Genomic DNA, 13,333 nt, shown 5'->3' on the forward strand with positions numbered 1-13,333 from the left:
GGAGGAAGACATAAATTAAAACCAGGTCCAGAAAATGACAAAAAGCATCGAGTACCCCAACCCCAAGCAGTCAGTAGGCTCCGCCCCACTTCGCTCAAGCCTTACTATAGTAATTGAGCAACTAACCCTGGCTGCCATCCTAGTCTCGATCATGCCCTGCCCCTTTCAGGTCTGGCTTCCTCAGTGGTCTCTGGACTGACCACGCCCCACCCCCCTGCTTCTTTTCCCTCCTGCCTTTATTTTTCTCCAATATGGCTCCGCCTTTCTCTCTTCGCCCCGCCTCCTGCTTCCACCTCTGCTTTCCCATTTGTTCCCGGAGCCGCCCGTCTCAGCCCCCGCCAGTCGCCGCTTCCCTTTCCCTCCGTCGGCCTTTTTTTCTCTCTCGTGTCGGGGCCGCGTGACGTCAGCCGCGCCGGGAAGGCTTGTGGCGGGGTTTGCTGGGTTTGAATCGCTTCCGTCCTGAACCGGAAGGCAGCCGGTGAAGGAATCTAGGGCCTCCCGGCACGCCGGGCGGGAAGGTGAGCTCTGCGGGCTGTTCTCGCGACCCCCTCCCCCGGCCCCTGGGCGGCCTCGTGGCCCATGTGAACTTCGCTTCTTGTTCTGGAATTGCCGGAGCTTCAGGGCGGAAAACCCCGCAGTGAGACATTTTCACAGTTTCAGGCCGTCGTGTTGCGGGTGTGAATGTGAGGTAAATAGGGCGCACCTCAGCCCGCCATCTCCTGTGTCAGGCGGCGCAGGCGCTCAACCCCACACCCAGACCCGATAGGCCAAAGAAGCGAGGACCGGGGCAGCCTGGAAAGGCGGAAACAAACCTCGCAACCCCTCCGCAAAAACCCGTGGGGAAGAACCCCCAGGCCCCTCGCTCCCACATGGTCCGGTTTACCAGCCCGCTTTCAATGGGCTCCGTCTGAGAGTCAGGAGCCCTCAGTTACCCCCGAAAGCGTGGTTAGCGTGACCGTGGCATTCATTCAGGAGCTTGTCTAGGATGAGGATGACCGGGCTTCCACCCCGTTATGAGACCTATGGCCTCCCAGATCACGTAGTTCAGCCTCTTAACCACTTTGCAAACCGAGTCTCACCGTTGTGAAATAATTCGGTCATTCTGTATTCGAAGGGATGGACGGGCTTGGAGGGATGGAGGGAAGTCACCGTATGATTGAGTGCTTGCCCTTTCATCGGTGGTTGGATGGATAGTTGATGTTTTCACATTCAGCAGAGAGAAGGTGGGCGTTGTTTGCGTATGGGGATCTAGCTTAGGAGAATTTGGAGCGGTGGGCTGAAGTTGATGAAATTAAATAGACCTAAATGTCAGGTATCTCATTCGTTATAAGAAAAGAACAGGATGGAGGGAGACTCGTTCTTCGTGTGAAAAATAACAGGAGTGTCCAGTGTGACCACTGCGATCTTAGAAGCTAGGTTAGAAGTAGCCCGGCCAGTGGTGATAATCTTACTGCGCTCTGCCCTGGATGGACAGAATGGGAAGTTGTGTGTCCTCTTCTGGGCGCAGCGTTTTAGAAAAGATACTTAGAAATTGTGTTGTGTTTGAAAACCAGCCAAGACCAGCCGAAGGAACCGGGTAGATGTTTGGCCTGGAGATGAGCAGATTTGGAGGGAGTGTCTTTAGATACTTGAAGGTCTGTCTTGTGGAAGAGGTGTTAGACTTATTTTTTTGGTCCTGGAGGGCAAAGGTAGTACCAAGGAGAGAAAGTTAGAGAGGCAGATTTTGGGTCAGTTTAAGGTCAATTACTCTCAAACAATTGTACCTGTCTATGGGAAGGGCTGCCCAAGGGACCACTGAGTTTCCCATCACTAGAGGTGTTCAAGCAGATCCTGAATGGCCTCTTGCCAAGAATTTTGTAGATGGAACATTAGTAGGGCAGGGGCTTTTGGGTTAGTTGATCGCTGATGTACCTTTCTGCTATAAGATTCTTTATATTTATAAGGTTCTTAATGCTTGCTGGTTAGAAACAGCATCAAGGTGTTAAATCTGGTGCTTCTTGGAAGTTACTTCCCCACATGTTTCTTGAAGATTTGTTGTTTTTTTTTCTGATTGCAGTTTTATTTTATATTTGAACAGGTTCCTTTTTGACTTTTATCTTTTTGCCAGGTTTCCATGGTCTTCTCCCTCCTACCTCAGCTTAATCACAGCACCCAGCGTTCTTCTTAGTCACCATATAGTAGGTGGTGCTGATTTGGAAAATGCCTACGCATCTACAAAATAGGTTTTGTTGAGGGTAAGGAAGGTGGATAAGACAGCTTGGAAGTAGGGAAATTCTCGAGATCTGGTAAGAATTGTAGGCCCTACTGTGCTGTCATTCTTTAGCGTGTCAGTACTACATACACAGGGTTTACTAGTTGTTGTTAGGCAGAAGAAATATGCCATTTATACCTTAGATATATTCATATATATATATATATATATATTCATAGTGTCTATCTTCCAAAAAGCTCCAGTAGATTTTCAGTTATTATCTTATAACATACTTTAGATCATTATGAGTTGTAGCGAAAAAAAAAACAGTTAATATCTAGAAGCTAACTTTATAGTAATGAACCTCTTTGAACATACCCATTTTAGTACTGATTTGATGGACACACAGTTGAGCATAAGCTGAATCTTGTAAAATTAATATTTATTATATTATTATTTCTATGATATTGTTTTCATTTACAATAGTAATTCAGCTCAGGCAAGATGACGGCAAGAAGAAAATCAAAGAAAGGATAATTATAATAAAGTAGGTGATGGTTAGGTTATATATTAACAGGTATTATGATGGAAAGAGTACAGGATTTGAAATTAGAAGAGTAGAATTCAAATTCTGGCTATGCCACTTTTTATATTGTCTTGGACAAATCACTTAACTTCTCCGGGCCTCATTTTCCTTATCTTTGGAATGAAGTTGGACTAGATAACATTAGTGCTATTTTAAAATATTTTTAAAAACATCTCTTATGAAATAAAGGGATATCATTGAGATTATTCTCCTCATGAAGAAGCAGAATCATAGAAAGGTAAAGCTAGTTAAGTAATTCAATTAAGGGCAGAGAGGAGACCAGAACCTAAATTTTACAATCCTGTGGATGATATTACAGAAAAGGAATCAATGTGTATGTCAAATGAATTACTTTATCAGAAGTACTTTTTCTAAATGAAACCTAGTAGTTACCCAATAATAATTTATTGAATGAATGAGTTTATTAAGCACCCTTAAAATACTTCAATTAAATACACATAGAAAATAAAGTTAATGCTCTTACCTTATTTTAAAACAAACTGCCACTTAGATCCTTCCAAAGCTACACTCCTCCACATAAAACTTTTACTTTCAACAACAAGCATTCCATACTATTTGATCCTTGAATTTTGAGAGGAATTTTAACTTTGTTGATAGTATCTTTAAGTTGATAGATAGCATTTTAAAGACATTATTGTTTCAAACCTTGTCATATCTCTGAATTCAGCATGAAGAAAATTCTGTGAAAGCCAGTATTTTGAAGGCCCTGTATCTTTTAGGTGTTTCCTGTACTATGGAGAAGAGTTAGAGGACTAGAGAGGGGGAAAGTAGTCTACTTTTATTTTATTTTTTTTGCCTACTCTGAGGTTCTTAGTGGATTAGTTACAGTGCATTTCTGTTTAAAAAAACAAACAAACAAACCCAAAACAGAAACAAAAAACAAAACCAAGAGCCTGAGAGCTTGATATTATGTTATTTCTTTTCAGTTGTGTCCAACTCTCTTCATGACCCCTTTTAGGTGTTACTGGAGTCGTTTGCCATTTCCTTCTCTAGCTCATTTTACAGATGAGGAAAATGAGACAAACAGGGTGAAGTGACTTGCCCAGGGTCATGCAACTAAGTAAGTGTCTGAGGTCTAATTTGAACTTAGGTCTTTGTGGCTACAGGCTCGGTGCTCTGTCCACTGTGCCTCATAGCTGCCTGTTGACATATATACACCAATTGGCATATGGTATTTAAATACATAGCATTCTCTCAATTTAACAGCCTTTATGGAAGGCCCAATGTATATAAAATATGCTATTATTGCATGTTGTTTCTTTAATGTTAAAACAACATTCTTCAGCTCTGATCCCTGTTGGGTATATGGTTGTTGTCCTGGGTTCTCAAAGAGGACCAAAATGACATCACTATGTTGGGGTCAAGTTACAAGGTGTCTGACTATGGCTTATCAGACCAATATGAGCTTGGAATACTTTACCACAGGTTAGGCACAAATCGAACATTTGGAGTGGAGATGGCTCTAAATGTGCATATCTTATGTTTCTTCTGAGCTACTGCAACTCTGCTTTGGTCACAGAGCAGAGTGTCTTCTCTGATGATGGTACGCTGTGCCGGAGAGTCCTGTGCCAGTGTCTTCCATGTCATGCATGTCATGCCATTCCAGAATTCTTCAGAGAGACCTTGAGAGTGTCCTTGTATCACTGTGTGAGTTCTCCATAAAATAGTCTGTTAGGCAAGTGTTCATCTGGCATTTGAACAAGGTGGCCAGCCCATTGGAGTTGTATTCTCTGCAGTAGAGTTTGAATGCTTAGCAGTTTAACTAGAGAAAGGACCTCAGTGTCTGGTACCTTATCCTGTCAGGAGGAGATCTTCAAAATCTTTCTAAGACAGTTCAAATAGAAGAGATTCAGTTTCTTGGCATGGTGCTAGTGTACTGTCCTGATCCCTGTTAACAGTTCTAGAGGTCTCCTTGTTTGAGATGACTCAACTCATTTAAAGATTGAACACCACCTATTTGTGGACAGCTTTTGCTGATATTTTTGTAGTGTATTAAGGCAGAGGTGCAAACACCTGTGGGCCTCAAGTAGCCAACTGAACCAGATTAATTATAATTGGGAAATATTTAAAAAATGAATAAAAATACAGATAATAGTAATATATGGTTTTCTAAGTCAATACGCTGTCAGCTGGTACATATGTAACCTTTTAGTGGTCCCTTTTCTATTAGAGTTTGATACTAGTGTATTAAGGTATAAGATCCTCTCAGTAGCTTATGATATGAAATACTTTGCAATTCAAAAATTCTATGACTCTGTAAACCTTGTTCCTTTGTTTTTAATTCTTTGGGGAAAATCAGTTTATTCTGCAGGTAGGAGAAATCATCTGGGATTGTTAACATCTTCTTAAGAGCACACACCAGGCCTCAGACCTTAAAGGAGCCATTAGAGGAAGCAAAAGTGAGTAATTCTTCAGTGTCCACAGAGTTGCCTTTTTATATGGAGTTAGTATAATTTTCTTCTTTTTTTACTGGGAGTTTCTTGCTAAGGGAGACACCACAGTCCTGAAATTTGACAGAAATTCTTGATAAGCTAGTTGCCTTGAGTCTGTTGAGCTCTTTCACATTTTATCTGTTAAAACTAAGTGGGTAAGAGTTGTCATCATTTTTTCTTTTTAAAAAAATTCCTAAAGGAAACTCCAAAAATGAATCTGTAGGATGCCCAAACAGAGCATGACTAATTCAGGGTATTTTTGAGTTGAAGGGTTTTGTGCGCGCGTGTGCGTGCGTGTGCGCACACGCGCGCACAAAGGTGACTGCTATAGCAGTGTCGTGTTTTCTGGGGGTAGGGCTGGCCCACATAATCCATATGTTTAATGTTTATTGCTGTTCCTCTAGCCCAGGATATTAACAAATGGTTTTAAGTATGTGAGATACATTTGTCATAATTTAACTATATTATTTGTGTAATATAACATTTCAGATAGAGTTACTCTCTTTTGTATGGCAAGTAATGTTTCTATTTCTTAGGCCAGGAATTAGACCATTCTCTTAGTATTATATAACATGTATTGTGAGGTATTCATTTTGTAAATACAGCCAGTTCTCACTTAAGGTAAGTTTTGCAGACCTTCCCCTCCCTTTACAGGGCTCACCTGTGGGCTCTTCAGGCCTCTGCCATTGGAGTGGGGGACCCTGACTGGGACTGTACCAGCAGCACCCCAGTGAGCCCCAGGGATTCCTACCTGATAGAACTGTTTGCAGTTGCTGTTCAAAATTGACATGGGTCAATCCAGCCCCAGACACTTGACACTAGCTGTGTGACCCTGGGCAAGTCACTTAACCCTCATTGCCCTGCCAAAAAAAAAAAAAAAATTGACATGGGTCTTTTAAAAGACAACTGAAATACAGTCAACTTTTGAATTTTTTGAAAGTGAATTACCCCGTTTAAGGATTAGCTTCTTGACTACTTCTTGAGTCACTTGGGTGCCCACTCCATGCAGAGGTCTATGCTAGATACTGAAGGCATATAAGTGAAGAAGGAAATGACACATCTCTGTCTTTGAGCAGTCTTCAGTATGGTGGAAGAGTTTCTAGTTTGCTCCAATTATCCTTGAGTCATTTTAGTTGAGCAATTAAACATGTAAAGTTATTTATAATTAGAGCTGAACAGAGAACATAGATATGGACACTTACACGGCTCTTAGGAAACGTTGGGTGGCTGTTAGCAGATGGCAGATAGAGAGGAGATGAGACTAGTGTCTGAGCTTGATCGCTGTATTTTCTTTTATCCATTTTACTTTCCAGAGCACGGTTAATGGAGAGTTAGCTTTGAATGAGTTTTTACTTTAAGGTAGCTGAATAAAGTGATTAGCCTATTTGTGCCTCATATTGATTACATGCTATGTTTCTTTCAGATGTCAACATTATCAAGAAGAGCAAAATTAAAAGTTCAGGCTGTGGTGGAAGAAGATGAGTTGCCTTCTTTTCTTAAATCGTAAGTGTTTTGTTGTGGGTGTAAAAAGATGTTTATTTCAGACAATATATCCTTTCACATGCTAATTTTGCTGAAAAAATGCTGCAACATGGAAAGAGCTGCTACAAGAAAAAATAATGCTTTCTGTTGTACTTTTTAAAAATTTAGTGATAATTTTTTTACATCATCTACATTTCCTTGTGTACTCTTTCAATCTTCTCTATCCCTTATAATAAAAAATAAACAAAAAGGGAAAAGTTCAGCAAAACTAACAATTGTTTTGAACTTTTATTCCTAATGTATTATCTCACTTTTTCCCTTGTGAATTCAGGAGTGATAGGGAATGATTATTCTTTCTATTTCACAGATAGAAATATTGAGTCCTCAGAACCAGAACTAGAATCCAGGTTTTTGAGGCCAGAGCTCTTTCTATTCAACTCAGCTATTAAGTATTCTGTCCTTTTTTGCATTTTCTCTTAAGAATATGTATATTCTAAATGGACTTTGATTATTAGTTTGTGAAAAATTTATTTTATAGTTACCATTGACTTGAGCTCTGTCCTCAACATCTCCTAGATCAGCAACATCCTAGATGGATGGGACCTTCTTTAGAGATTTCTTATTCCTTCTCATGCAGGATCCCATACTATCCCAGTGTTAATTTCTCCAGGAGAAGGAAGTTAGTCTTTAAAAAAAAAAACTAGTGTTGAATAATAACAAACATCTAGCATTGGTTATAGAGGATGGTGGATAGAGATTGGTTTAATAGAATTGTTCTGAGTTGGTTTCCTTACTTTCCTCATGGAGTATGGCTTTTGCATCTGTTTTGTTTCTGCACTGTGATAGGGACTAAGCCAGAGAGATATTAGGAAGATTTGGGAAGTGTGTTGTTTGGTTTTTGTATGATGTGTAAGAAAGTGCAGTAGTGTTTCCAGTTTTCTAAGTAAGCAGCTTTACACTATAGGGTGAATATAGAATTACTTGAAGTCACTGAAATATAGATCACTTGATACTGGCTGTCCATTAAACCCAGGAGGCACTCTTAAAGGCCATATTATATATTTATTTGATTTAACATAATTTATTTAGATTGAAAGTTAAAGATGAAAAATTCTCAGTGATTGTGGGGTAGTGGACTTGCCCAGGGTCACACAGTTAGTGTCAAGTGTCTGAGGTGAGATTTGAACTCAGGTCCTCCTGAATCCAGGGCTGGTGCTTTATTCACTGCCACTTAGCTGCCCCCTCCATTGATCATACTATCGAAATAGGAAGTAAGGGTGACGTTGAAAAAAGGGGAGAGTAGGAAAATAGAGGTTAAAATATTGAGACTCCAAGAGAGAAGAGTCAGTGATCTTCTCTCATATCAGGGAATTCTCTTTTTACAGAAGATATTTTATAATCATTATAATGTACTAGGTTGTGCTTACTCAAAGATAGACTGTGCCATGTTGAGGTTTTCTGTCTTGCTTTAGAACATTCTCGTACTAAAACACTGCAGTTTGTAGGAAGCATGTGCGCGTGTGTTTTGTGATAATTTTATTTTCCTAGAAAATGTTCTGTTAATTTTCTCCTAGTTCATCTGAATCTGAAGAGGATAATGATGATGATAGTTCTTGGGAGCCCCAAAAGAAAGCTACCAGCAGTTTGAAGTTGCCCAATTCTAATAAAAGCAAGCCAAAGAAAGTGTCTGTGGTACGGAAGAAAGTCCCCCAGATCAGCAGTAGTCCAATAAAGGTGGCTATTAAAGAAGAACTGGTAGGTATCCCAGGTAGACATAAGCTCCATCCTATTGTCTTTGCAGAGCAAAGCATGTACTTTACAAAAAAAGCTGGAGAAACAAGTTGTCTTTCATATTGTTTTCTTCTGGATAGAGTGTATTGGTTGCCTGGTAGCTTTTGAAGATGCATTTGTGCCTTGCAATTGCTATATACAATAATTTGGATTTAACTTTAATTTTATCTTTAAAAAGATTACAGATTAATTATTTGCTTTGCAAAAATTTATTCAAGTCACCAAAAAATTTACCTTTTAATTTTTTTAAACTGGAAACTCTTTTAGTATGTTAAAAATTGAGTTGACACACAACATAGTTAACACTATGCTTATTGTATTAGGCACACCTGTATTATATATTTGTCATTAGATATTGTGTTTATGGAAAATTGCATGATTACAAAATGAACCAGTTTTCTTTTTTGATTGGCAAGCTATCAGTTTTTCATAAAATGCTGCTCAACTTCCATTATACCTCCATGTTTTCTGTTTACTGCATGCAAGCTTTCTACTAAAAGAACTAAGTATGATTGAGCTTTGCCTGTAATTGAAAAAGCTGTACCTCCTGTCCTGGATGTTAGTCTTTAGTTGTTTAAATTTTTGTTTTTAACATTATAACCCTAATAACAATTAACAAAGACAAACATGTAAAATAAGGAATGCAGTCTTACACGAGACCCTTAGCATTTAATAAAATGGAAATAAATGAACATCATGATGAATGGAAAAACCATTTGTTCTGTGTTTCCTTTCCAATTTGTCTTAGGAGTCTGTTATCTTTGAATTTGTTTTTCCTTATAAAAATGTTGTCAAAGTGCATGCAGTTCTTCCTGGTCCTGCTGATTTTGCTTTGCATCACTGCATATTTCCATGTATTCTTCATCTTTTTATAATTTTTCTTACATGATGCTAGGGGTATGAAGTCTTTCCATAAAGCTTACTGTAATAGAGTTGGAAGGAAGCTGAAGTTTTCTATCTCAGTTATTAACTGTAAGTAATTCTATCAGATTCTTCTACTGATATTGAATATTTTTAAAATTAAAAAATAAGGTAGGGCAGAAAGAGGAAAACAGGCTAACTCAGAAAAATGTTTTTATTTAGAATTTTTTAAAGACATTTTAGAGGATTTTAGAGGATTTTCCCCACAATTCCTTATAAATTTGGCAAAATACACTTTTTTATTCCATTGAAGGAGTATGTAACTTGGGGAAATGAAGTTCTCCTCAGTTAACCAGTTTCCCTGGTTAACATTTTTGGGTGGCTGTACTGTATGAGGAGAATTGCCAGCCCAGCCTTTAAGTACCTCATGCGCCTAATGAGGACACCAATGACCAACAAGATTATTTCCTAACTGTGATCCTGGGGTGAGGCTCAGCTCTCTTCCCTTGATCAATAGGAACTGGATAGAGAGATGGACTTTAGAGAGTGACCTGTGTTGGCAGTGTGGCTCTGGGCAAGTTATTTCATATCTCAGTGCCATAGGTGACTCTTTGAAGATTACATCACAGAGGGGTTTCCTCATTTGGCAGAATACAGAATAAAAGGAAATCTGTTTAAATAAAAAAAGAATCATGAGGGCCTCTTTCCATTGGGAATACCACACTGGTCAGCCATAGTTTTAGAATTCTACAGCTAGATAGGCATCTTATACCTAAATTGAAAACAATTTGGAAAAGCATATGAAAATAGGTTATCACAAAGATTTCACCATTCTTAATCACTTTCCTTTATGAAGACAAAAACAGGAATTTTAGTTAATTTAGTCAGAAGAGAAAAGGCTGATGGGTGATAGAGCAGTATACACATTAACTTGCCATCTATTGTGCAGGCCTCTACATAAAGGATTTTTACACAATGTGAATTTGCCCTGGGAGTTGGGGAAGGGAGGGAAGGAGGCCAGAAAGGTGCCAGTACGTGGTTCAAGATGGACAGAGGAACAAGAGCAGGAACACTGGGGCTAGCCATGTTGGGGCCTGGGGGAGGGGGGAGACAGGGCCTGAACGAACACAGGAGACAGACAGCAGGTTTAAGGGGCGGGTGGGTGGGGCTGGGCAGAGACTCTTGGTATGGATGATCAGAAGACAGACATTGCTAGACCAGGGGTGAGGAGGTTGGGAGTGTTAGTCGGGATAGGTAGAAGGGGGTGTAGGTCTCCATTTGCAGTGATTGTTCTCTCCTCACCATATCTGTTCTGCTTTCATTTGGAAGAGTTTTTGGTTTTTTTGGTTTGTGCGTGGGGTGGGAGCACCAAGGTAAGAACCAAACCCTCATACTGAGGGACAGGAACAGAGAGAGTACACCATAATGTATTAACATAAGGTCGTCTTTGGGAATGCAAATTTCTTTCAGGATTCTTTACACGAAGTCAGATTTGCAATAGAAATTTATGTAAAGTGAGACCTTCTGCAGAAGAGATAAAATAAAAAGAGATTAACTTAAAGTATAATTATAGAGTATATCTATTTATTTATTTAATTTATTTGGTTTTAATAAACATTTTCATTTAAAATGTTGAGTTCCAAATTCCTTCCCTCCCTCCCCTCCCCCCTTCCTGAAGTGGTAAGCAATCAGATATAGATTATATATGTGCAATTATGTAAAACATTAATAGGTTACATTTATATGATACTCTTAAGATCTGTAAAGTACTTTACATGCATAATCTCACATTTGAGTCATACAGTACTTTTCTAGGAAGGTGCTCTCATTATCTTCATTTTACAGATGAGAAGATTCGATTCAGGTTAAGCGACTTACTCAAGGCCACACAACTGTTAATTGTCTTAGGTGGGATTCTAACTAAGTCCCCAGGATTTCAAGTCCAGCATTCTATCTGCTATGCCATAGGGTCTCTGTAGCATGACAGATAAAAGGAAGGAATTCTTGACAGTAAAGTCTATTAAACACCAGAATAGGTTGGGGGGGGGGGTGGTGGTGGTGTTGTGGGGCAGTGGTGCAACAAATTTTGTGAGAGGCTTTAAAAATTAGTTTTGATTTCTGTATTTTTGCAATAGTTTAGTTGAGTCTTGCCTAAAGGTTTAAGGGATGGATTCAGGGTCTCAGGTCCTTTATCCACATAGCTTTATGAAAATGTCAAAGACTTTGAATTGTTTTGCTTTGATTATTTCATTTGTGGATAATTTCGGCAGCTTATTTCTTGCTGGATCACCCATACTTTTGAAAGTTTGATTGCTTGGTTCATTTGTTTATTCAATAGATGTTTATGGAACCACTAGTATGTGCATAAATGTCTCTACCAGGGAATGAGAAAGGTGATGAAAAGAAAGGTAATCTTAAATCATGCAATGTTGTCACTTGTGAACATCTGTTAAAGAGTTTGATTCTGGAGTAGGAGGTTTGAAATTCATTATTGAATTTCATTTATGTATGCTATTCCTACCCTCCTGGTCTCTTGTAGAACTGAATTTTATTCAGTGCTTTTATGGTGACATAGTTCCTTTGAGTGCACTTGGCAGCATTTTGTCAGTGATTTGTGTACCATAAACTTTTGGGGGAAGATGTGATAGGTTGGTGGTGTTACATATTTGAAATTTATTAAAATGAAATAGACACAGTGGATTTTACTTATTTGCATTGTTCTATTTGTGGGTGAAATTCAGACTGAACACAGTTGCTTTTTCAGGTGTCTATTGTAATTTCAGGGAAGGTTGGGTCTTCCAGAGTTATGAGTTGGTTAGATCTTTTACCTGCATGAAGGTTGAAACCTTGTCTGTTCTTTACTCTGCTTTAATGCTTGTGTTTGCTTTGCTTCTCTGTGCCTGGGGGACACAGATTAAAAACTTTGTAATTGAATTTAAAGGCTTTTGGGGAATTGGCTTTGATGTTGTTTTAATCACATGTTTACTTGATGGTTTGACAGAATAGGTCTGTGCTTATTGATGATGTTTCGGAAGACAGCAAAGATGAACTCAAAGCTTTGCAAAACCAGAAAACTACAAATAGCACACGGAAGAGAGTATCTAATAAGCCTCGAACGCAGAAGGCCAAAAAACTGAAGGTTGAGGAGGTGATCTGCAGAACTGACAACTTAGATGGTGGTGGTGGTGGCATCGAGATACCATCAACAAGCACCATGCAGGGAGGAATCAGCATAAAGAAGGGAGAAGATGAAGAGGACCTTACATTTGGTGAACCCCCTTTAAAGAAAATAAAATCTACAATGTTTCCTCAGGGACAGCCTGTCAAAACTGCAGGAAATGTCGGCAAGGTTCAGGAGGAGTTGGAAATGAACTGGGACATGGTACAGGTATGAAATAAACTTTTTCTTTCTACTTCTTTTTATTGCTCTCTTTGAAAAAGGGAATGCTTTCAGAATGCTGAGGGAAGGCCCTAACAATCCCAGGGAACATGTTCCATAAATAACAATATTTTCCCATATAACACAGATAGTCCAACATATCATCTTTTGTTGAGTCTCTAGAGAGAAAAATAACTGTTTCTTAAAGTAGTGGTACCTTCCTTTAAAATCTAGATTTTAAATAGATAATTTAGGAGGTGATTGTTCTCATTACTAAAATATTCATTTGGGGTTCCTATGTATAACTCCCTGCTGTATTTAAATGTTTATTTTCAGATCATGAGCTACTTGACAATGGCAGAGGCCAAAGAAACTTTGAAGTGTTAGAAGCTATTGCCTAGCACCTCTCAAATTATAATATAGTTCGGTGGTAAAGTAGGAGAAAATTGATGAAAATTAGACTTAGTGGCAGTTTTTTAGGTATATGTATATGTATCTTATATGCATATAGCTTTTCAGGTATATATATCTGTACATATATAGATATCTATACTATTACATGAGTTCCACTGTAGTCCTACTCTGCTTCA

The 13,333-nt window shown here is 38.9% G+C and overlaps 1 protein-coding gene across 4 annotated transcripts in view; it reads left to right on the top strand.

Annotated features, from left to right (window-relative positions):
• Window positions 1–399: 399 nt before the first annotated feature.
• SRBD1 (S1 RNA binding domain 1) overlaps window positions 400–13,333 on the top strand; it is a 296,284-nt gene continuing 283,350 nt past the window's right edge. For 2 of the 4 annotated variants that reach the window (XM_043989808.1, XM_043989812.1), the window contains exons 1-5: window positions 400–518; window positions 5,098–5,197; window positions 6,654–6,733; window positions 8,287–8,467; window positions 12,366–12,752. In XM_043989808.1, the coding sequence (XP_043845743.1) occupies window positions 6,654–6,733; window positions 8,287–8,467; window positions 12,366–12,752 (648 nt within the window). In that variant the 5' untranslated portion in view covers window positions 400–518; window positions 5,098–5,197. Of the gene's footprint in view, window positions 689–5,097; window positions 5,198–6,653; window positions 6,734–8,286; window positions 8,468–12,365; window positions 12,753–13,333 lie in introns of all 4 variants that reach the window. The other 2 variants (XM_043989810.1, XM_043989811.1) reach the window with 2 other exon arrangements.

This window comes from Dromiciops gliroides, chromosome 2 (assembly GCF_019393635.1).
Source record: "Dromiciops gliroides isolate mDroGli1 chromosome 2, mDroGli1.pri, whole genome shotgun sequence".
NCBI classification, from domain to species: Eukaryota; Metazoa; Chordata; class Mammalia; order Microbiotheria; family Microbiotheriidae; genus Dromiciops; species Dromiciops gliroides.